Source organism: Gracilinanus agilis, chromosome 5, assembly GCF_016433145.1.
Source record: "Gracilinanus agilis isolate LMUSP501 chromosome 5, AgileGrace, whole genome shotgun sequence".
Taxonomy (NCBI): Eukaryota; Metazoa; Chordata; class Mammalia; order Didelphimorphia; family Didelphidae; genus Gracilinanus; species Gracilinanus agilis.
In genome coordinates, this window is record NC_058134.1 from 55,604,328 (window position 1) to 55,628,090 (window position 23,763).

Sequence of the window (23,763 nt, forward strand, 5' to 3'; positions counted from 1 at the left end):
TATCTCAGTGAGAACTCTTAAGACAGAAGGGCAGTGGGTAGGCGATCAGATTTGGGTGACTTGCCTAGGGTCACACAGCTAGAAAGTGGCTGAGGCCAAATTTGAACCCATGTCTTCCTGGGGCTCTATCCACTGAGCCACCTAGCTGCCCCCTAATTTTAAATTTGTGATCCTACAATACAGAAATGAATCATTATAAGGTCTTATCTCATGTAAGTATAACAATCTTACTAATGGAAATAAAATGAAAAAGGAGACTTAGTCTTTTTCCCCTTTTCCCTTTCTTTCTCTTAGTAAAAGGATAAAAGGGTAGGTAAATAACACAATGGATGGAAAGAGCCAGCCTGGAGTCAGGAGAACCTGGGTTCAAATTTGATCTCAGCCATTTTCTAGCTTTGTGACATTGGGCAGGTCATTTTACATCAGTTGCCTAGACCTTACCCCTCTTCTGCCTTAGAACTGACACTTAGTATTGATTCTAAAGACAAAAGGTAAGGATTTTAAAAAAAAGCTTTAAAACAAAAGGAAAAAGAAGGTGCTTACTTTGAAAAGTCACTTAAATCAAATTTCTACCACAAAGACTTATTAGGTAAAGTAAGGAATCAGAAAGCTTAAACAGCATAAATATCACAAGCCACTGGCTGGAGAGGAAAGGGTTCTAGGTTTAGAATCCTAAGATATGGGTTTCCATCCAACCTCAGACACTTACTACCTATGGGACCTCAAACAAATCATTTTAATCACTCACCCTCATAACCTCACCTGGAAAAAAAGGTAAAACTTGCTTGATTTTCCTGACAGATCTGCTGTGAGTAAAGTCTGTAATCCTAAAAGAGCTATAGAAATGAGCTATTATTACTACCTGAATTAAAAATATTCATTAATGAATACACATAAAGCCATTTTTCTGGGATCTAAAAGGCAACTGAGCTCTTATTTCAAAATCACTTAACACTCAGGAAGCCCTTAAATGTGTATTGATTTAGAATCACATCAGTTTCATATTTCATTTGAAGTAAACTTGATTTCAAGCCAGTCATGGGAAATGGTCTATGTATCCATTTAGTTTAGAAAAATTTTCAAGTGAAAAGGAACAATGAAGGAGACTATTATTAGGGGGAAAAGAAGGAAAATGTATATAATAAGGGCCTTCTATTGATTTAAAAAACCAAATACATTCTGAGAGCATTAGAGTGGATTTTCATAGAGGGCACTAAATGTGTGTGTGTGTTTGGAGGGCACTTTAATGGCTTGCTTTTTTGTCAAAAGGGATGGATGGCCTGGAAAGAGTATTTGGGGGCAAGGGGAAGAATGGTGTTTGCAATTTCTCCAGCACTATTCTGTCCCAGAATCTACAGAAAAGAAATATATTATTTCCTCCTCTCCAAAAAACCTGATGGTTTTTCAAAAATAAGTTGTATGCCAACCAAGCCTGTTACTGTAACCTCGGGGCAAAGAAGTATGATTTTACTAGTCTGATAATAGTAACATTTAAACAGAGAGTGATGGACAAGCCTCTTCTTGTCAAGCATGACACATCAAAGCCACATTTTGAAGGGGCTTTCCATGTTCCACCAGATGGGCTGCAAACTGGACCAGATTGCTAAGACACAGTGTCCTCCACCCCCCACCAGTTGAATATTCTAACTATTCTAACCCTTTCCCCATATGCCTTACCACACAACCATAAAAGAATTATAGCAGATGGCAACAAAGAGAAAGGCGAGATCTGTCAGCCATGCGAAGACCAGGGGATCTTTGCTCTAAAGAAAACACCTCTAGAAATAAGACTATAATCAACCAATGACCTCCCCTTCCTAATGAGATGGGAATATTTTAAATAGTGACCAGGGATACAGAACAAAGCAAAGCTCCTTGAACTGGATGCCTAGAAAATACACTTTAAGTGAGCTGTCCACGATTAAAGGGATGCATGAAATCAGAAGTTAAGACTGTCTACACACACATACACACAAAGGGAAAGAGATACTTGGGGCTAGATAAACAAATTCATCTAAACTGTTCTATCTACCTTACAGGATATTATATACTATAGGTTTCCTTAAGACAGGAAAATTATTTTTTAATGGGTCAGAAAATGAGATTCTTAGTGAACCAACATTCCTGAAAGCATGTAATTCCCAGGATTTGGAAAAAAAAAACAACCCCCCACATGCAAATCCAACATTCTCATATTAAAATTAGACAAAGTTGATATACATGGTCTTAAGAGCAGTCATGCAAGAAAAGATTTCAAAGAAATGTTTAAAAATCCATTCAGATATAAAACCAGGGAAGTGACAGAGGCAAAAGAAAGGACATTCATGGGAGTAATTTTAAATGCCCTTATAATTAATTAAATGCCCATATAAATGGAATCTTATATGTCCCAAACAAATGCCATAGGACTAACACCTTTACTAAGGCAGGGAATAATTAGATTATGCATACAAATGATGTACTATGCAGAATAAAAATTTCTGTTCTTTGGAGCTATAGTCAATTCTTTGAAAATATAGTATAGTGCTGAGATAGCTAACCGTAGAATCAGGATGGCCTGAGTTCAGTGTGACTATGGGTGAGTGGCTTAATTTCTTAATTCCTCAGATGATCTCAAAGAAAGTAATTTACAGTTTTGCATTTGTTTAAAAGAAACTCCACACCAAGAGTTCCCCAAACCAATAATAATAGTTTTTCTGATTTATGTAGTGTCTTAAGATTTGCAAAGCAATATATAAATGTCTATAAAGATATCACTTTCTATAATATCTATAAACTTATGTATATATACATATATATATACACTTTTATATTATCCCCATTTTATAGATGAGGAAACTAAGTTTTAAGTGAGTTAATTAGGGCCATATGGACAGGTAAAATCAGAAGTCCAGACTATCATACACACACAAGACACCCTCCTTCCCTCCCTCCCTTTCTCTCCCTTCAGTCTCTCTCTCTTGCAAACACACACACACACACACATTTGTCTATATACCAGTATATGGGTAAATATGTGTAGAGCTGGGGGAAAGTAGAAAAAAAAGTTCAATTTTTCAATTCAATAATCATCTTTAGAAGAGAGATAAAATTTTACCTAAGTACTAAATTCTTGCCCTCATCGATCTTGGCATGAAGGGTCTGTGTTTCCTATTAAACAACAAACTCACCAAAGAGATTTTAGATTTTCTGATTCAACTAATGCAGCAAATCATTTTGGAAGAATAAAGGTGTGTGACCCTGATTTCTTAACAATGTTTTAGAATTTTTTTAAGAGCTCCATAAAAATTGTTTTTTTTTAATTTTCTCCAATTAATAAGCATTTATTTTCTCTCCTTTCCAGTCACATCTATTTGAAAGAAGGCCCTTTTTCACATATATGCACAAGGTAACAAATAAACCTGATTCCCACATTGGTTATGCCCCAGAATGCATGTCTCCTTCTGTATCTTAAACATCACCCTGTCCAAAGGAGTAGTATTTAATCACCAAAGCTCTGGAATCATGGTCTTAAAATATTTCATTCCCATACAGATTCTGATTTTTTGACTACCATAAAGCAAACGATTCTAAGTGTCATGAACCCTTTCCATTTTGTAAATTAAATTGCTTCAAGTACTTATCTCAGCATTTTCAATGGTATACATGAAGGGTTAATGAAGCCTTGGAAAGAAATGGCTTACATATTAGAAGAATCTGGCGTAGGTCCAAAGAGTCCATCAACACTTATTCTCTCTAACAACTATATACATTTAAGATTTCTTTAAAAAGGGGTGAAGGTCAACATTTAACATTGAAGACACTCAATCTGAAGTTCTTTTTAAAAGATCTTCATTAGAATGATAAATTAGAAAAGGCACATCAGCAATAGTTTATACAAAAGGTCAAAATAGAATTTGAACACAGGCCTAATTTTTTAAAAAGCTTTACATTATATAAATAGAAAATTACTTGAAGTATCATGAAGAGATAATAATGCCTCATTCTGGATTCCCTTTTTTATTTAGAAAATATGATTTCACTTGATTGCTTTTTTTTTACAGCATATCCATTTCCAAATATCTATGTCCCTATCCTGCAAGTCATCCCTGGTGACAAAGATTCAAAAAGAAGAGGAAAAAGTAGCTAAGTAAAGTAAAACTAAACAAACCAGATGCCATATGCAATACCCCATTCACTTTCCTCCTCACTGAAGTGGGAGGTGTGTACAGTTCTTCTCTAGGGTCAAGTTTGTTAATAATAATTATGTGGTTTTCAGGGTTTTTAAAAATGCGTTTGTTTCCTTTTGTGCTGTTGTAGTTGTATAAATGGCTACCTCCCAATTAGTGCAAACAATGAATCCTATTTAGTGGTGGCATTTATCTGAATTTGCACTATTTGAAATTATAATTATATAAGTCAGAGTCCAATTAGAATTATGCAGCTACTTTCTGAGATTCATTATTTCCACTAATGGGACAAGGCTGTGCTGTTTCGTAGTTCAACTAATTTCATTCTGTTATCAGTTCATTTGAGTCTTCCCCTAATTCTCTGTAATCTTTACCTACATCACTTCTTATGGAGTTTGCATTAAATTCAGGGGTATGCTGGAGCCAGAACCTACTGGCCACCAAGAGCCAACTGTTAAATTTTCAGTGTGAACATTTACACCCATTTAAAAATCAGCAAATGCTGCAAAATTAGGATTTGGTTTATTATGCTTATTATCTAGATTTAACAAAGTGGCAGAAAAATGATAATAATATAGATTAAACTTAAAAGTGTGCCATTGAAGCTTTTTTTAATTACCAGCACACGTCTGAGAACATTCACGTACAATAGTTTCTTTAGTCATTCCCCAATCTATTTTTTTGGCCAGACTTTCAGAGCTTTATTGAGAACCTTGCTGACCTTCCCTTTCCCAGGTTAGCTGAGAGTGAATGGAATGCAAGAGACACCAGGATGCTCAGTGACTGAGCTGCTGCCAACTGGGTGGATGCAGAAGAGAAAGGAAGAATGTAGGAGGGGGCAGGCTGCAACTGCTCCTTGTAGATATATTCCAAAGCCATAGCAATTATTTTCAAGTCTAGCTCAGTGTTGTGAGCTCAGCTCTCCAGATCTCCAATTTCTCTGAGAGCCTGGTTGAAGTTCTCTATCATTCCTTATTACTTCTGGTTCTTTGCTATAGAAATATGTTGCTTCAATGATCTTGACATATTCAAGTATGGCACAATGAATCTAGAGTGATTAAGAGTCCAGAAGACCTGAGTTTGAATTCTGCTTCAGATTTGTGTGATCCTGGGCAAGTTGTCACTTAAGCTCTCTTGGTCTCAATTTTCTCATCCATAAAATAGCAGTAATAAGAGTAATTTATCTCACAAGGTTATTGTGAAGATCAAATAAGACAATAAATGTAAAGCACTTTGTAGCTTTAAAGTGATATATGGGTTTGTAAGAGAAAATGTGGAAGGAGAGAAACGGGGAAAGAGAGGGAAAGTTCTTTCTGTTCTTAACTTGCATATGCCTCTCATTGGGATCTCTATATTAAAGGGGAGAGGCATTTTAGTTACTTTATTTTTTGGACATAATCCCCAAATTCTTGTGCAGAATGAATGAAATAAATAAGAACAAATCAATACTATATTATCTGCCATAGCTTAAAAAAATAAAAACCTTACTTCTTTTCTTAGAATCACTACTACATATTGGTTCCAAAGTAGAAGAGCACCAAGGACTAGGCAATGAGAGTTAAGTGACTTGTTTAGGGTTGCACAGCTACAAAGTGTCTGAGACTAGATTTGAACCCAGGACCTCCTGTCTCTAGGCCTGACTCTCAATCTACTGATTCACCTAGTTGCTCCCTCCATATCTTTTCATTACCCCTTCCAATCTTGTTTTTTTCTATCTTGTCATTTTGATGAATTTAAAAATCAATCTTCTTATATACATTAAACTTGCATAATTGCTCCAATTCTATTTTTCATTGTATATTATATAAATGATCAAGGCAAAATTTTATTAAAAAAACCAATAAACTTTTAAAGCTATAAGGATACTGGAACTGTCCATCAAAATTTTTCATATTATGAATTGAAATTTCATCCCTTTAGAAAATGGTATGAAGAACAGATCATTCTACTGTGGGTATGATATTAAAATTCTCTTTATTCTTTTCTTTTCTAGACAGTTGTGTTCCCTTTAATTTTCCTCCTGGGTCCTATTTTCAAACCCTTTAATCATCTTTGCGGGTCTTCTCTGAACTCTTGCCAAGACCTCCACATCGTTAGTTCTAGAGCCCAAGGCTGGGTTGGACTGGACTCCAGTCCAGCTTTAAAAAGGAATGGAGTATAACAAAAGTACCGTCTCGTGGTTCTTATACTTTTATTTAAATATTCCAAGCAAGAGGATGGACTAGAAATTCATATATATACTGTCTGTACATAATTGTCCCCATGCTGTCTCCTTCTTTAGGTTGGAAGCTCCTTGGGGGTAGGGACTATCTTTTGTCTCTTTTTGTATTCCTAGATTTTAGCATTGTGCTTAGCACATAAGTACCTAATAAATATTTATTGACTAACTAACTCTATAATTATGTCACTGTCACACACTCACAAATCTACACAGTTACCTTGTGAATTCTTGAGTAGATCTTTAGTTACTATGACTTTCTCAATCTTTTTATTTTACTTTATTTTTTGCTATATCTGTATTGTCTGTCTTCTGCTTGGGTCACTATATAATTTGAAAGGCTGCATGATGTGGTGTATATAGACATTTTTGGAATTGGTGCCTGGAAAACCTAGACTCAAATCTAGCCACCAACAAAGACAAATCATCCAACCCTTCTGTGCTTGTTTCCTTGTCTGTAAAATAAAGATAATGATAGCTATAGTAATTACTTTTCTCAGAGTGGATGTGAGACCTAACTGACATAGTATAAGCATGTAAACTGAAAATTGTAAAGTGCTATAGAAATATCAACTATTTATCTCTTGCCAGGTATATTTGTCCTTATTTAATTTCCTTTTACTTAGGATCAATAATTCAATGTATTTCAATAGAATTCTTACTCATCTAATGAAGTATTTTATAGGATGAGACATCATAGGAACCTATGTCTAAATGACTTGCCCCAGTTGACACAGGATTTGAATTCAGGTCTTGACTCTAGAGCCAAAAGTATTTCCATTAACCATGCTACTTCCTGACCTTGTCCATTATTCAGAATCCTTACCTCATGCATAAGTTTTGTCTTACTCTTGGGAAAGTGAGTCCCTTTTTCCACTCACTTCCTGTCCTCAAATTTACTTTTGAATTAATTTGGAAACACAGCAAAGATAACTTATTCTGATGTTTGTTTGGTTAGAGTGGAGGATTCTTTTAGGGGAATCTGGGAGTGCCAGGTTAAAGAATTTGGACTTTTTTTCCTGAAGGCAATGAGGATGACTAAAGGTTTTATGAACAGTGGAACAACATGATCAAAGCAGAATCTTTTAAGATTTATTGGCAGGTTTGGTGTAACATGGATCAGGGCCGAAAACAGTAGAGGCAGGAGACCGATTATTAAGGTATTACAGAAACTAGGCAAGAAATAAATACCTGAAGTGGGAGGTACCAGTAAAAGAACAGATGAAACACCTGATAAGGACAAAATCATGAAGGTCTTAATGCCTTATTGACTGTAGCTATAAACTATAGACATCTGCAGTGTTTTGACACAGCAGGCATTTAATTCAATATTTGTTTTAATTAAATATGACGGTAGAGATAAAAAAATGAATCAAAGATGATGATGAGGTCTTGAACTTGGTTGACTAATATTAGAAGGACTGTGCACATCATCTTAAAAATAACTTTTACCATAATTTATTGTGATTTCTCTTACTGTGCAAATATACTTTAAAAACTAATAAGTAGAAGCATATATTATAATTTTTAGTTTGAAATAAAAATTTCCAATTGACTATCTCTATTTTCTTTGATAAAAGCATTAAAAAAAGTATTCTAGTAACTGATGCAGCTTGATCTTTCCAGGTATAGTTAACTCTAGTCTTTCTAGTGCCAGTAGAATAATGAATGACACCGTTAACAGAAATCACTTTGTCAGCAACCTGAGTCTTTCTGTGAAGTGAGAGAGAGGAAAAGATTAGTGAAATCTAAGGTGAATACAACCAATCACAGTGAAAATATCCCCCAAGCATTGGTCTTGGGGTTACTGACAGTAATCAGAAAAAAAAATTATCATTCTCTTTATTGTTAAGAATTGATTAAGTGTGCCAGACACTAAAAAAAATCACTGAAGATAGAAAGAAAAAAATAAAACACAGTCCCTGCCCTCAAAGCACTTGAATTCTAATTGTGGAGGCCAACATGGTAACAATTATGTACCTATAAGATATATAGAGTGTGGGGGCAGCTGGGTAGCTCAGTGGATTGAGAGTCAGGCCTAGAGACAGGAGGTCCTGGGTTCAAATCTGACCTCAGACACTTCCCAGCTGTGTGACCCTGGGCAAGTCACTTGACCCCCATTGCCCACCCTTACCACTCTTCCACCAAGGAGCCAATACACAGAAGTTAAGGGTTTAAAAAAAAACTAAAAAAAAAAAAGATATATAGAGTGTGATCTCAGATGGAAGGCATTTGGAGTGGAGTGAGAGGTGAAGGGGTTGGCAGATTGGGAAAGGTCAGTCCCAGGATGGGGGATTAAAAGTCAGAGAAACCAAGAGGTGAATAGAGAGGGCAATGCAGGCCAAGGAGGAGCAGCTGGTGAACAATGAAGTCAACGGGGAGTTTGAATGTCATGGACAAGAACAGGTTAACTGAAAACTAGGTCTTCAAAATGGCAATCCAGATTGTGAAACCAGATTTCATTGCCCTCTAGGAACAACTTAGAGATCAGCAGGCACCAAGTCATTCCTCAGGCACTGACCTGGACACTTATGGAAAAGTCTTCTATAAGGTCAAATAGCCACACTTACTCTACTTTTGTCCCTAAGTTGGCCTTCATTCTCAACCCAGAAAAACAGGTCAATAGCTAGTGGGGATCAAAGGCAGAAATTACGCTCAGGTCTTCCTGAGTCTGAGGACAGCCTTCTAAATTAAAAAAAATAAAATTAAAAAAATATATATATGTATAGATAATACATATACACACCTGCACATATATATAAAACATACTCACATATATACATATACACATGCATATATATAAATACACATACCCATATACATATGTATACATATACACATTATATATACACTATGTACTACAAATGAGGAATACCATATATATACATGGTCAGAGATTCTGTGCCTGTTGGTTTTACTGAAGTGTTTTTCTTTATTACAAGGGAAGGTTCAACTAGGGAGAGGATTGGGTAAGGGAAAAAGATCTAAGAGTACAAGAACGGCATAAAATGTATATGTGTGTATATATGTATATATATATATTTCATTTTTTACTTATATATGAAATTAATACTAATTCATATAAATCATCATCACAATAGTATAATAAAATATTACAAGTATATCTAGTACAGGTATGCAGAAACCTTGGACTACAACTATTTGCCACTAAAATGATCCACGAAAGTACAATTTATACAGGATTTTGCCATGATATCTAGGACCAAGATTGCAGCACACTTCCATATGTATAGTAACAAGCCTAATCCCTTCTTTAGGAGGTCAGGTTTTGTATTGTGCTAAAATAACAAAATATCTGTCCTAAGCTCTGTAGCAGGTATAGGAAACATGAAGATAATTCTTTGTAACATTTTCAACCCCGCTTCTAGATTCTTTCTTTTCCTTCCCTTTCTCTTTTCTCCAATAGGCAGAAATGGGAGGCAGTGCTAGAAAGTAGTGATTCTGTGTTTGACATCATTGGAAACTCTGGTCTCAAATCCTGCCTCTGGCTTTTACTGACTGTGGCTCAAATGAGATAATGTACATAAACAGCTTTAAAAATATTAAAGTTCTATTGCTATGTCATTGTTATTAATGAGTATTTATTAGATTTTAATATTAGAGTTAATATGATCATATTAATATTAAAGATATTAATAAATATTTCTATTTCTGAATCTTCAGCCTACATAAAATGAGAAGCCATTTTGCAAACTTTTAAGGGCTACATAAATACTAGCTATGAGCTATAATTAGGTGAAATTTGGAGTTCATATTTCATTTTTCCCTCTAGGTTTTTTCTGCTCAAGGTCAGAGAGACAACTTCTACTAATAATTGCATTATTGTGCATGGCAAAGTGGTACATTTGAAAAAATTAAAAGAGCAACTTTGACCTCTATCTCAGTCTGAGTTTTGGAAACTAGCTAAGAACCATGCAGGTGGTTCTTGCCTTGGCCAAAGTCCATTTTCTTCTGCTCTGGGCCAAAGCCTTTACCCCATTATCATAATTAAAAGTTGGGGTATCTTGAAGTATAAATTGGAGTAATAATAATTGGAGAAGACTTTGATTAAAAAGCAATGAGGTGGGGCAGCTGGGTAGCTCAGTGGATTGAGAGCCAAGCCTAGAGACGGGAGGTCATAGGTTCAAATCCGGCCTCAGACACTTCCCAGCTGTGTGACCCTGGGCAAGTCACTTGACCCCCATTGCCTACCCTTACCACTCTTCCACCTATAAGTCAATACACAGAAGTTAAGGGTTTAAAATTAAAAAAAAAAAAAAAAAAGCAATGAGGTGTGGAGACAGGGAGGTGATTCAGTGGATTGAGACAAGCTTTTTTGTATGATCCTTGGAAGCAAGGGAGAATTGACTGTAATGGGGACAGGATGCAACATTTTTAACCTATGTATAATCCTTTGAAGATAAGCTTCTGAGGTTTCATCACATCTCTCTCAAATTGACAAAGATGATAAGAGACAGAAATTGGCAATGTCAGATAAGCTAAGGGAAAACCCACCACTTATTCACTGTTGGTGAAGTGGCAAATTGGTCCAATGACTCCCGAGAACAATTTGGAATTATTTGAGAAGTTACTAATTTGATCACACTCTTTTATCCACTGATCCCACTACTATGTATTTTCCAACAGGAATCAAAGAGAGAGAGAGGTCCTATAATACCTTCAAAAGTATTCATGGCAGCGTTTTGTGTGTGTCTGTGTTCATAGGAAAAATTGAACAAAAGAAGACAATTACTGGCTTAAAAATGGCTGATGCACATTTGGTACATGAAAGTAATGAAATATTAGCTTTCTATAAGAGATAAAAAATATGAAAAATTCAAAGGAATGTGGACAGGTACAGACTGAAATAGGCAGAACCAGGAGAAAATGGAAGCTAGAAGGGTTCTCAGAGACCACCATGCCCAATACTCTCCTTTTACAGATGAGGACTGAGGCCAAGGAAAGTTACAGCTAATATCAGTGAGAGTTTAAACCCACTGACTCCAAAAACAATAAGAACAAGATATAGAAGTGCTATAGTAATGTAAACAAATATACCATTAAAAAGTAGTGGAACTTTGTCTAAATGTAAAAACCAATCTCAATTCTAGAGAAATGATGGTAAAACACACTTGCATTTTATTAGGAGAACAAGGAGGTAGTATGTATGAGGAATGTAGTAATCTGTTGGTTTTGCTTAAATGTTTTTTCTTTGTTACAAGGAAAGTTTCAACTAAGGAGAGGGTTGGAGAAAGGAAAAGATAAGATAAGGGATAAGACTGGTATAAAAATAAAAGGCAAGAATGAATGATGAAAAAATAGTAAAGATCAACCAATTCATCTTGTGTTGGTAATTGCTATAGATATGGAACACCTATTGTTTTGTGTCACTTTAAAACAAAAGAGCTGTGTCTTACAAAATTATTTGATCTTTTCACTGTAGAGTATGCCGGTATTATCTCCATTTCAGAAATGAGTATCCCAGAGTTTTGAAATGGCTAGCCCAAGGTCACCTTATATATTATCCATAAGGAAATTACTGTTCAGCACAAAAGTTTAAAGTGGAGTTCCAGAATGATGATGATGATGGTGGACAAACTCCAACCCCTCACAACACAAGAGCAACAAATGTGATAAAAAGATTTGGTTTATTTCAAGAGAAAACTGTCTATGATAATAATGATAAGAATTACATTTAGGTGAAGAAAATAAAACCAATCCTGAAAGAAAACTAAAGCACCACTAGTATCTTTGTGAAGTCCAGATCATGCTTCTTGAGTAATGAAATGGAAATAGTGAAGTCTTGAGAAAAATGGCTTCTCTCTAAGGAAAATAGCAAATGATGATGAAAAATTTTTGATGGCATCAAAATCCAGTGTCAAAGTCCATTATGAAAAATTCCAAAATTCTATAGTCCCCAAAAGCACAAATTACAAAAATCTCAAATGAAAATAATGCTGATTTGTTTCTTTGACATCATACACATTGTTCAAGGAGAACTCATCCCACCAAGTCAAATGGTCCTTTGTAGTAGGTAGCCATTCTAAAGCTGTGTAATGAAAACCAAATAATGAGGAACTTCTGGGCTAACACTTGGGCACAAACTTAGAGTTTACTTTTTTTTGACCCCCAACAAAATAATTCTTCTTGATCACTCATTTTATTTACTAGTCAAAGTTCTGTATTACTTTTAGCTATTGCTAAAATCAAACCCTCATCAAGAAATAATAGCTTGGTACCATTTAAGGTTATTTTTTTAAATGAACATGATCATAGAAGACAGTGCTAAAATTTTAAAAACATGATAAACAAAAGGCAAAATCACTAGTTTATGGACAGAGTCTCCCAAGAAGATTAAAATTTGGAGATTTTTTTAAAGACTCAATGCTTTATAATCACACACACATGTATACACATTCTCATTTTACAAATGAGAAAACTGAGTGAGGTAGAGATTAAGTCTGAGGCTACTATACCACCTCGCTACTTCAATATACTTTTTCTTTACTGTACTTTATGGCAGGATCCAGATAACATAAATCTGGCAATAATGATGAATGTGGCTATATAAATATCAGATCAAGACTTACCATTATCTGAATCGAATCGTGAATTGTAGCAGAGTTAAATTCAGATAAAATAGCATAGCCTCTAATATGGTTTATGTGGCATAATATCCCTTGAGACAGGTCCAAAATACTACAAGGTATTCCTAGGGAAAGTATGCAAGGGGCGAGGGGATCTTTGATAGTGATAAACCTTCAAAGAAGAGTTGTGTTACCAAAAGAAAGCCCCCCACTGTCTAGACTGTATCATACTGCTTGATATCCTTTCTCTGAATGGACAAAATTCCTTCCTGATCTGCAAATGATTATCTTTCTAAAGCCAGAAATTCTGGGAGATGTCTATTTCTGCAAAAGGCCAATGGTTGGTGAGAATTGTTTCTAGCCTAACTCATAGATATAAAATATTGCCTACATATAGAAAGAGTTTGATAAGTTACTGACAAATGAAACATCTTTTCTAAAAGATACCTGCAAACTTGTTTGAACAACAAAGTTTCAGGGATCTTGCTTTGTTTTAATGTCAGTATTACTCTAAAGCAATAGTTCCTGTTTGTATTTCGGGGAATAAAAACACATTTTATATATAGGAAGACAAATACCCCATATGTTTATTAGAATTCTTCAGTCAATATTTATTCATTCAGATCACTCAACATTTATGAAACACCTTCCTTGTATAGAATACATACTATAAAACTTCTACAGAAAAAAAAGCAGCTGTCCTTTTGGGTGCTAGTATTTAGTCAAAAAGATTCCTTCTATTTCCAAGGCTGCTGATTTGGGATTTCCTAAGTTGCTTAACTGGAATAATGTAGTAAGAATTACTATTGCCTTGTTCTGTTAGTCATGTATTCTTGATACCAAGCACAAAGGGCACCAGGGAGGCATGTAGCCATTTTATAAAACTTTGCCAAATTGTATTCTTGCCCATTTTATAATAATATTAAGGATTATCATTCTGCAAGATAGCAGAACAGTGGAGGGGGAAAGGGCACTAGTCCTGGAATCATAGGGGCTGGGTTCAAATCCTACCTCTAACATTACCCTTGTGTAATTGCTGAATCAAAAGTATTCCTTAAGCACCTACATGATGAACACAGTGTTAAGCAGCAAGAATACAAATGCAAAAAATGAAGCTATTCCTACCTGAAAAAAGCTTAAATTCTACTAGAGAATACACACAAAATATATCAGCATAAAAGCAAAATGAACAAACACAAAATATACAAAGTAGTTAAAGTCATTTTGGAGTTGAGAAGCATTTCATGCAGAAGATGGAGTTTATTAAGCCACACTTTAAGAGAAGAAAGTGGTTTTCTTTTCTATGAGGTGGATATAAGGAATGAGGGCATTCTAGGCATATGGGATGGCCAATGCAAAAGTCTAGAGGCAGGAGATGCAAATTGTCATGGGAGGAAAAAAGGGATGGCCAGTAGCTAGATTATAGCGCACAGGAGGGAGAGTAATGTCCAATTAAAGGAATGAGTTGGGGCCAGATTGTACTAAATCTTTAAAAGCTTACTAAGGGCAGGTAGGTGACTAGTGTGCCAGGCCTGAAGTAAGGAGGATCTGGGTTCAAATCTGACCTCGATACTTTAGTCACTTAACCCCCATTGCCTAGCTCTTCTGTCTTAGAATTGTCATTAGATCAGAAGGCAAGGGTTTTAAAAAGATCAACAAAAGAGTTTACATTTTATCATTGAGGCAATACTGGATTTTATTTAATTTGGAAGGAGAGAATTCATGGTCAGATTTGTGCTCAATGAAAATAAATCAGCCATGCATAGTAAGGCCTGGAATGAGGAAAGGCTTGAAGCAAAATACCAATTAGGACATGATGAGGACTTGAACTAAGTGAATAGAGAGAAGTGATCAGATGTGAGAAATTACAAAGTTATAAAGAAGTTACAAAAATGACAAGATTTGACAACTACCTATGTGTGGTGAGGGAAAGTGTGGAAACAAGGGAAATAATCAAAAACTGGAAGGATGCTTGTGCCTTGGAGAGAAAAAGGCAAGTTTGAATGAGGGGAAAGTCTAGAGGGAAAGATAATGAGTTTAGTTTTGGACATTATGAGTTTAAGTTGTCTCTGGGAAACCCATTATGACAAGATCCAATAGGCAATTAGTGATGCAGGGACTCAAACTCAGGAGAGAAATTGGGGCTGATGAATTATATGGAAGTCAATTGCATAGAGATGATAGTTTAACTCATGGGAGATGATGAAGAGAGACAGTAGAAGAAGTAGAGAACAGGACCTAGAACAGAACCTAAGGGAACTCCTACAGTTAAGGACCATAATATAGAGGATAAACCAATAAAAGAGAGTGACTTCTCTGTGCCTCAGGTTTCTTAGGTGTAAAATGAACAGGTCTGATGAGATGGCTTTATAAACTCTCTATTATGGATCCTTTCATAGAAGATCCCTTCTAAGTCTAAATCAAACCTTTGGTTCAACTTTTGATTGCAGTTTGAGTTCTGGATCATGCTAATTATCCAGTCTTCCTTGGAAAGTGTATGTGTATGTGTTTTGTGTCTACTCTGTTATCTGCTTCTGCCCTCTGATTAGTAACTACTACTTTCTGGGGAAAGAACAAGTACTTACTAATGACAATAGAAATTAAAAAAGAAACAGGAGTTCAATTTCAAGACAAGCTCACGGTCAAAAATACTGACTCTGAATGTCCATGTTTTTAGAGATTATTCTTTAGAAGGCTACAAAATACAACCTTCCATTTAGTAATGGTTTTTATTTTAATTCGATTTCCTGACTACAAAAAAATTAAAATTTTAAAAAGCAAACAGAACAGAAAAAAATTCCTAAAACCATGCAAGAGACTTGCCCTCAAATTCCCAGACAGTTTGACTATCTCTAGAAGGAATTCTTTCACCTGGCTGGCAAGGAATCCCAGCAGACCTCTGTTACTTCCAAATCTTAGACTTTCCTAAAGTGTGATACCAGGTGTTTTAGATTGTTACTTCTGATACAACATCAACACAAATAAAGCAGACTGGGTAATTCCCATAGTGTCTTCTGCTGCTTGGCATATTGTTTATGGCATGATTCCACAATGTTAACTCTGACAGCCCAAATCCCAGTTTGAGAAAATATTATTTTCTTGGAAAACACCCCAAATGCAGCCCTAAATATCAGGATTTGTCTGGTTGATCCTCTAAATTTTCAGAGATGACAAAGTAGTCAAGTTTACTCTATCTATAAATACATCCCCACTGGATAACCAAAAATAAGTTATAGATGACATAGACCAGACTAGTTCTTAGGACCTAGTTTTGACCTTTCTATAGGCAAATGAACAGTTGGCTTCATAATTATATAGCATATATCTGCACAATTTATCAGCCTCTCCTTTAGAGGTGCCTTCTTCAGTGGTCTTCTGGGAGCATGACCACATTTTCAAGTACAAATATGCAAAGATATTCCACTCTATTCTATACCCAAATCCATTCAAATATGCCCAGCTTCCTGTAACATAGAGGACCTGAGTGTGAAGTTCCAGACAAAAGCCTTAGAACATGAGGCTAGTGATCTAAGAGTTAAACTTCACAGGATCTTAGATCCAGGGCTGGAAGGGGACCTCAGTGGCCACTGAATCCTGGCTTCTCATTTTAAAAGGTCCCAGAAGCTGAGCTTATGCACCTTGAATGTTGGTTTGCCCAAAGTGAATCTGAATGCTTCTGACCAAAGCACCTGGATGAAACTTCTAAAACAAAAGGTAAAGAGTGCCCCAGCTTCAATGTCAGTTATAGAAAGTGTACTGAAGTGGAAAAAGTGCTGGGTTTGGAACCAGAACACTCAAGTTTGAATCCCAGCTTTACTACTTATTAACTGAAGGGCCTCTGGCAAGTCATTTGATTTCTCTGGGCTTCAGTTTCCTCAGTTGTGAAGTGAGGTGAGACTAAATCATTATTAAAGTTTCTCCTGCTCCTAATCTATGATCATCTGACCCAAACAAAACAGAACACACTGGACTTCATTCCTGATCAAAGAAAATCTGTAGCAAAATCATACCTAGGATCAACAAACCAAAGCTTCACCATGAAAAATGATCAATAGTTGTCAAAAATAGCTCCTGCCAAAAAATTCCTTGAAATCATAGTACATTTTGTACAATCAATGTTTGATGCTGACCCACTTGTAACTTATTCTTACACTTTAAGAGTTGAGCCTATGCAAAACCCTCAATATCCTTTTATCTACCCATCCATCTCTGTCCCATGTTCTGTTTCAATGTCTCTGACTCTGTCTTTCTGTCTCTGTGTGTCTGTGTGTCTGTATGTGTATGTGTCTCTCTCTCACATACACACACCCCTTCAAGAATATCCAAAGTATCGTTAAATAGCTTTTCAATACAATTCTCAATATCTTCTGGAAGCTCAAGTAAAAGAATTTGTTAACAACTGTAATACACTAGTTTTAGTAACAAAAACCCTGCTTTTAAAAAGTAGGTTACAGAAAGAGCCAGGCTCAATTTTCCTTTTTTAGAAAAAAAGGATTTTTTAAATTTAATTTTAAAAACAACTTTCAAAGATCATAGATTTACAGCTAGAAGGGACATGGGAATCTTTCTAGTCTGTTTCCTTCATTTTACTGATGAGGAACTATGGAACAAAGAAGGTCAAGTGAGTGGCCAAGAATGTTATTATTGATAAATTTTTATGGTGATGCTTCAGTGTGTTGATCCCAAGTAAGATTTTGCTATAGGTTTTCTGTTTCAGAAATGGAGTCCAGCTGTATTCTGTTTTGTACTGGGTCATAAGATCATAGATTTAGAAGTGGGAAGGAACCTTTGTACAACTTAGTCTAATCTCATTTCACAACTGGAGGAACTGAGGTCTAGAGAAATGAAGTGACTTGCCCCCAAGGCCCCACAGTTAGAAAGCAGTAACCAGAAGTTAGGATTTGAACCTTTGTCTTCCTAACTCCAAACCAAGGGCTCCTTCTACTAAAACATACTACCATTACAGCATTTCACCTGGTATACATGGAAACTCAAAATTCTCCATTCTTTAAAGAATACCATAGCTTGTTACTAGACCTTGATACTAATTCCTAGTGTAACGGTTGTGCTCAACTACCTCTTTAAATATCCTCAATGATAAAGGGTAGGGAAACAAATGAAAATATGCCAAGTTAATGGTGTCTAAAACATGACCAGGCTTAGTTGTTGGGATTCTGAGACATCTGTGACAAACACCCTGTTCATACATCATACCAGAAATGACTATATTTTACATCATTATGTCACTTTTAATCACTTTGTTGTATACAGAATTGGATTACTAGGAAACAGAACCCTGAAATGTACTTTAGACTTAAAGTAAGTATAAAATTCACAATGGAATCTTTATTTTTAAAAACCCACCGGTCTTTAATTAACTGTTATAAAATGTATACCCACTTGTTTCAAATGTCAAAGAACCGTGGGTAATTACTAAAAGACCAATTAGTACAAATATGGCTAAAGTCCTTTAAAAATATGTCACAATAAAAACAGCTAGTTCAACAGATTCCTTGGCAGATAAAAGAATGTTCTGTCATTACAAGTATAGAAGAAAAGGTCATTAGACTTAGAGAACCTGGAACCAAAGATACACTCTGTTCTTTAGCTGTTGGGGTAACACTTGACCAAGTCACTTATCTCCTGACCTCAATTTTCTCAGTTTACTAGATAATCTCTGTGGTCCCTTTTTGCACTAAGTCTATGATGCTCTGATCATCTGCCAGCAAATTACCTGCACCCATACCTTCCTAACTTATTTATACTGAAAACCTAATTTGATAACCTGTGGATAAGAATCAAAGCAAGCAACTGTTCCAAGTAATACAGAGCATGCTCAGATTGCCAGCTTCTGTTAGACACTCTAGGTAACGATATGACACCAGCAGACTGTGTCCAGGGCCTCACTGTGACAAATTGGAGAGACAAACTCTCAGATGTTAAGTCCAGGCAGTACTGAATAGTCTCTCTGTCTCTCTCCTCTTCTCTCTTCTCTTTTTCTCCATCTCTTCTTTTCTATCTATGCTCCCTTCCTCTCCGCCCCCGCTCCCCACCTGTCATAGACAGGGAAGGCAGAGAAATACATTCTCCTAACAGAAATAATGCGGGAGAGCGCATCTCCTACCTCACAATGAGGGGTGGCTGAGCTGCTTGTCCAGTACAGGTGCTTCCCTAGACTGAAAGGACACCAGGAGTTTCGGTTGCGTACAAACTCCTCTCTGGTGCTTTGGAAATAAGATGTGGGAACTAGGACCAAGCAGTCCTGAGGGCTTGGGAAGAGTTCTGACAATTCCAGCCTGAGCCACCAACCTCGATTTCTTTTCAAAGAGCAGCACGTTTCTGATTAGTATCCTCCCAGAGAAACCAAGCGAAAGGACAAATCCAGGTTTCCCAAGCTAAAATCCTACCTTAAAAACAAAAGGCGGGCTTGTCAGTTGTCTGAAGGACTACTTTGAACCCAGAGGCAGGTAAGCAGAGGATATAAAGAGGCCAAAATTTGTAAAAGTTGTTTAAGGTCTCCCCCCCCCCCGCCCCCAACTCCGGGGGGAGGGTGGAATAAGAGGGTGTGAAGATATTAATTTCTGCATCTCACAGGAAGGTACTATGGGTCCAGAAATAATAACTGATAAGGAGTAGTGGAAGAAAAATCCCTAGAAACTTTCCAGAGCTGCAGAGCGCTTTATTCCGTGCAACAGTGTGGGGGACTCACAGCAGCAGCATGGGGGGAGGGGGGGCAGAAAAGAGCAAATCTTCACAGAACCCAGGGCGAAAGGGTGCGCCTTGGCACTGCTCAGGAAGGAGAAAAGAGAAGCTCTGGAGGGATTGGGGCTGGAAAGCTATCTTTCCAATCCCAACAGCCTCCTAGTCCCCGGCACCCAACAAAAGAACCAAGGCCAGAGTCCTGCTCCGCCCGCAACCCGCCCCGCCCCCCCCCCCCTTTCTGGAACGAAGCCTGCCAGGAGGGGGTGGGAGGGAGAACAGAAAAGGAGGTGAGCTCCCTTCTTCTCTCAATAACCCAAAGGAAGGGATGGATGGGTGTGCTTGTGTGTGCTGTATGTGCATGCATGCACAAGGATCAGTGTAATGAGCTCTCCATTCAGGCAGTAGCAGTGGTGGCGGCAGCAGCAGCAGCGGCGGCGGCGGCGGCGGCAGCAGCTGGTGCCCCCTCCCTCCCCTTCACCCCACCCCCTACCAGGAGCATCTGCCCCAGGGGTACCTCGGCCCTCGCGGCGGCAAACACAATGAAGCCCCCAGACCCTCCCCCTTCTGGGCGGCATCCGCCTCGCTTCCGCAGTCCCTCCGCCAGCACAAAGCGCCCCCAGTCCCCGGCCCCCGGCCCCGCACCGACCTTGAGCCCGGGGCTCCCGCAAGGTCTTGGTCACCGCTTTCCACACGTTGCAGCCCAGTAGGCAGAGGAGCAGCAGCAGCGCCGCGGACCTGCTCATTGCCGCCCGCCGCAGCCGCAGGCACCGTGTCGGAGAGAGGCGGCAGCAGCGGCGGGGGTGGAGGCGGCTTGGGCTTGGGCTTGGGCTAGGGCTAGAGCTAGAGCTGCTGCTGTGGCTGCTGCTCCTCCGGCCGCCCGCATCAGGCGCCTCCGGCCCGGGATGCTGCGGCGGCAGCAGCGGCTGCTGCTGCTAATGCTGCTGCTGCTGCTGGCCCGGCTCCCCGCGGCGGTATTGTGCGCCCTCCTCCTCCTCCGGCCGCCGCCGCGGGCCCCCGGGCTCCGCATCCCACGGGCTCGCCCGCCTGCCCGCTGCTCACTCCCCTCGCCTCCACACACTGCTGGGTTTCCCCAAAGAGTCGCCGCGGCGGCTGCGGCGGCCGAGGCTCCACCAACTATTTAACCCCTTCCTGGCCCGGTCTGCTCCCCCCAGCCTGCGCACACACGCGCGCACGCGGGCTGGCTCGCCCCCAGTCCCTGACGCGGCCCACGAGCCCGGACTCATGATGCCACCTGCCGGCCAGTGGCATGAAGGGGGAGGGAGGCGGGAGGGAGCAGGGGGGGGGGGGGCGGGACCCAGGGCAAGGAGAGCTCCTGCCTCCATCTCATCTGTCTCAGACTGCGACCCTTGGGCCACAGGTGGCGAGGTCTCCCCTTCAGATTGTTCCCTTTGCTCGCTGATCTAACGGGCATAAAAAGATGGGTTCACACTTAGACTGAGAGCCTTAAGGGCTCTTGGAGGAAACATATACATATGTAATATATACAGTTTGCTTCCTCCTGATCAGGGAATTGAAGCCTGAGATCCATGAACTTGTTTTTAAAAATACCCAATATGCTTGGATTACAATATAACTACTTTCCTTTATAATTCTGTTTTTTATTTTGTACCAATACTTTGAGGAGTCCATAAGATTCATCAGCTTTCTATGGGAGTCCATGACACATGAAAAAGTTAAAGACCCCTGATCCAGGAAAAAGGACAGGAGAGAAAACCTAGAATGCTGTTTTTCGTTTCCTTAGTACATTTAGAATGTTCCCTGGAGAGATTAGAGACTGGAAGTTAAATTAAAACAAGGAATAGAATTCTAATTCTAATCCTTTTTGCACCCACCTTTAAATGCATCAGTTCATGTTGGTTGATGGAGCTGATAAAAAGGCATTTCCCAGTCTAGCCTTTTCTAGCTATAAACATTTTATTTTACAAATAAGGAAATGAAGGCCCAGAATTTGCCAAAGGTCACACAAATAATAAGCAGCAGTGCCAGCATTTGAAACACTTTCCTCTGACTCCACATTTCTAAACTTTTTTGGCAATACACACCACTTAAACTAGTAACATTTGTTACAAACTAGCTAAGATTCCTTGCACAAACCTACATAGCCAAACTTTCTCCAGAAACACTAGGCCAACAGAATGGTTCATAGGATCCTAATAGATCGAGAGCTAATAAGGGATGGGTTATTATTTTTTACATTTTGAATTTTTATTTCATTGAATTTTTAAATTTGAATATTTTATTGAAGTTCATTTTATTGCTATGGAATATCAGATAAGTAACCTCTATATGCCATAACTTATTAGATTTACATTAAGAGCGTTTGCCTCCTATGATTCCTGTAAGACTCCAATGATGTAAATCACTGTACAAACCTTCACTTTCTCTCTTCTCTCCTCTCTCTACCTCTTTCTCTCCAATCCCTTCTCTCTCTGACTTCTTTCTTCTGTTTCTGTCTCTCTGATTCCCGTTTCCCTTCTTTTTTCTCCTATCTCTGTAAATCTCCCTCTCCTATCTCTCCTCTCTTGTTCTCCTTTCTCTTTCTTTTTCCTTCTTTGTCTCTCTCTCCTCTGTGTCCCATCTCTAGAAAGCCTCAGTTATCACCATTTTATTAACTAAGAATCAGCACTCATCGTAATCACCCAACCCCAGCACAGGATGGAGTGTGATCCTTGGCCAGTTGACTTACTAATAGGCAAATTATTTTAAAATTTTATAAAATTATGTATAAAATTATAAATTATATAAATTATAAAAATTTTTATTATAAATAAAACCAGGCAGTAGAGGGACCAATAATGCTCTAATATTAGTTACTCTTGTTACCAGACCTATAATTACTACAAATTGTGTACCTGTACCTAGGAGGGTAGGGGTAGGGGTAAAAGTTGAGACAACTAGATGGTTAAACAAAAGCAAGAACTATTTCCTTGATCCCTTGCCTAGTTATGGTAAACTCAGTGTACTTAACTACTGATTATGTCATTTTCAGAGTGAGGTTTGAGATAGAATATATAACTGCCACAGCATTATAAAATTTCAGACATTATTTATATACATGATCTCATTTGACCCTCATATAGCAAAGCCTCTGAGACATGTAGGAGAGGTCTTGCTAATCCTATTTTCACAGATGAGGAAATTGAGGCTCAGAAACTTAAGAATCAGAGATAAGGTTTGAAACCTGGTCCTCTGGGCACTCCACAGATCACCACTCTATCCACCAGGCCATAGCATCTCTCAACTGAGATGCTCTGTATACTTCTTGGTTTTTGGAAATCTTCAAAGGAGAAATGAATGTTGATAATTCTTGAAGTGAAATTCCTTTCCTGAGAGGAGAGGATTAAGCCCTTGAGCATCTCTCCCAATTTTTAAGGTCTAATGGAATTTTTTAAAGAAATGCAAAAGACCCAAAAGGAGTAATACTTTTTCAAGAAGACCTCCTTTCATTCCACACTCCTCAGACAGAATTGAAGAGGGAAAATTTAGGGGCAAGGATATGAGGGGAAAAGCACCAAATCTGGGCTAGAAGAAATCTAAGTTAAAATCCTCCTTTCCCTCTCTACCACTTATTATGCAACCGTAGGTGAGTAATATAACCTCTCCAATAATACGAAATAGTTATTATCTGGGATCTTAGATCTCGGTCTGAAAGGAAAAATGGAAACCATGATGATGCAATAGATGTTCCCAAAGGTAACTGATAAATAAATAGATATGGATAAAATGCATTGAATGCAATGGTCTCACCTACTTTCATCCATGCTGCAAAACAGATTCCTTTGCACTAACTCCTTCACTAGCCCTGTCTGCCTATCTTTATAAAGGGCATATATTTAGCCACTAATATTCAAGATTTTCTGGAAACCCAAGAAAAGGTTATTTCATTCTCTTAGCAAACACTTAAGTTCTCAGTGTATGCCAGGAATGTAATGACTTTGGATTTGTGGCCTGTTTTACAACATGTACACTTTTGATTATTTGATTTCTGTATATCATTCAAGGAAGGTCTAATACCTCTTTCAATTCTCTATTCACCCACTAGTGACCAATCTAAAATTCTCTCTCC

At 38.1% G+C, this 23,763-nt stretch overlaps 1 protein-coding gene across 1 annotated transcript in view; it reads right to left on the bottom strand.

Moving 5' to 3' along the window:
- Positions 1-20,419, bottom strand: part of FAM171A1 (family with sequence similarity 171 member A1) — a 183,865-nt gene extending 163,446 nt beyond the window's left edge. Inside the window, exon 1 of the mRNA XM_044677453.1 lies at positions 20,323-20,419. Coding sequence (XP_044533388.1) covers positions 20,323-20,419 — 97 coding nt within the window. The remainder of the gene's footprint in view (positions 1-20,322) is intronic.
- Positions 20,420-23,763: the final 3,344 nt, after the last annotated feature.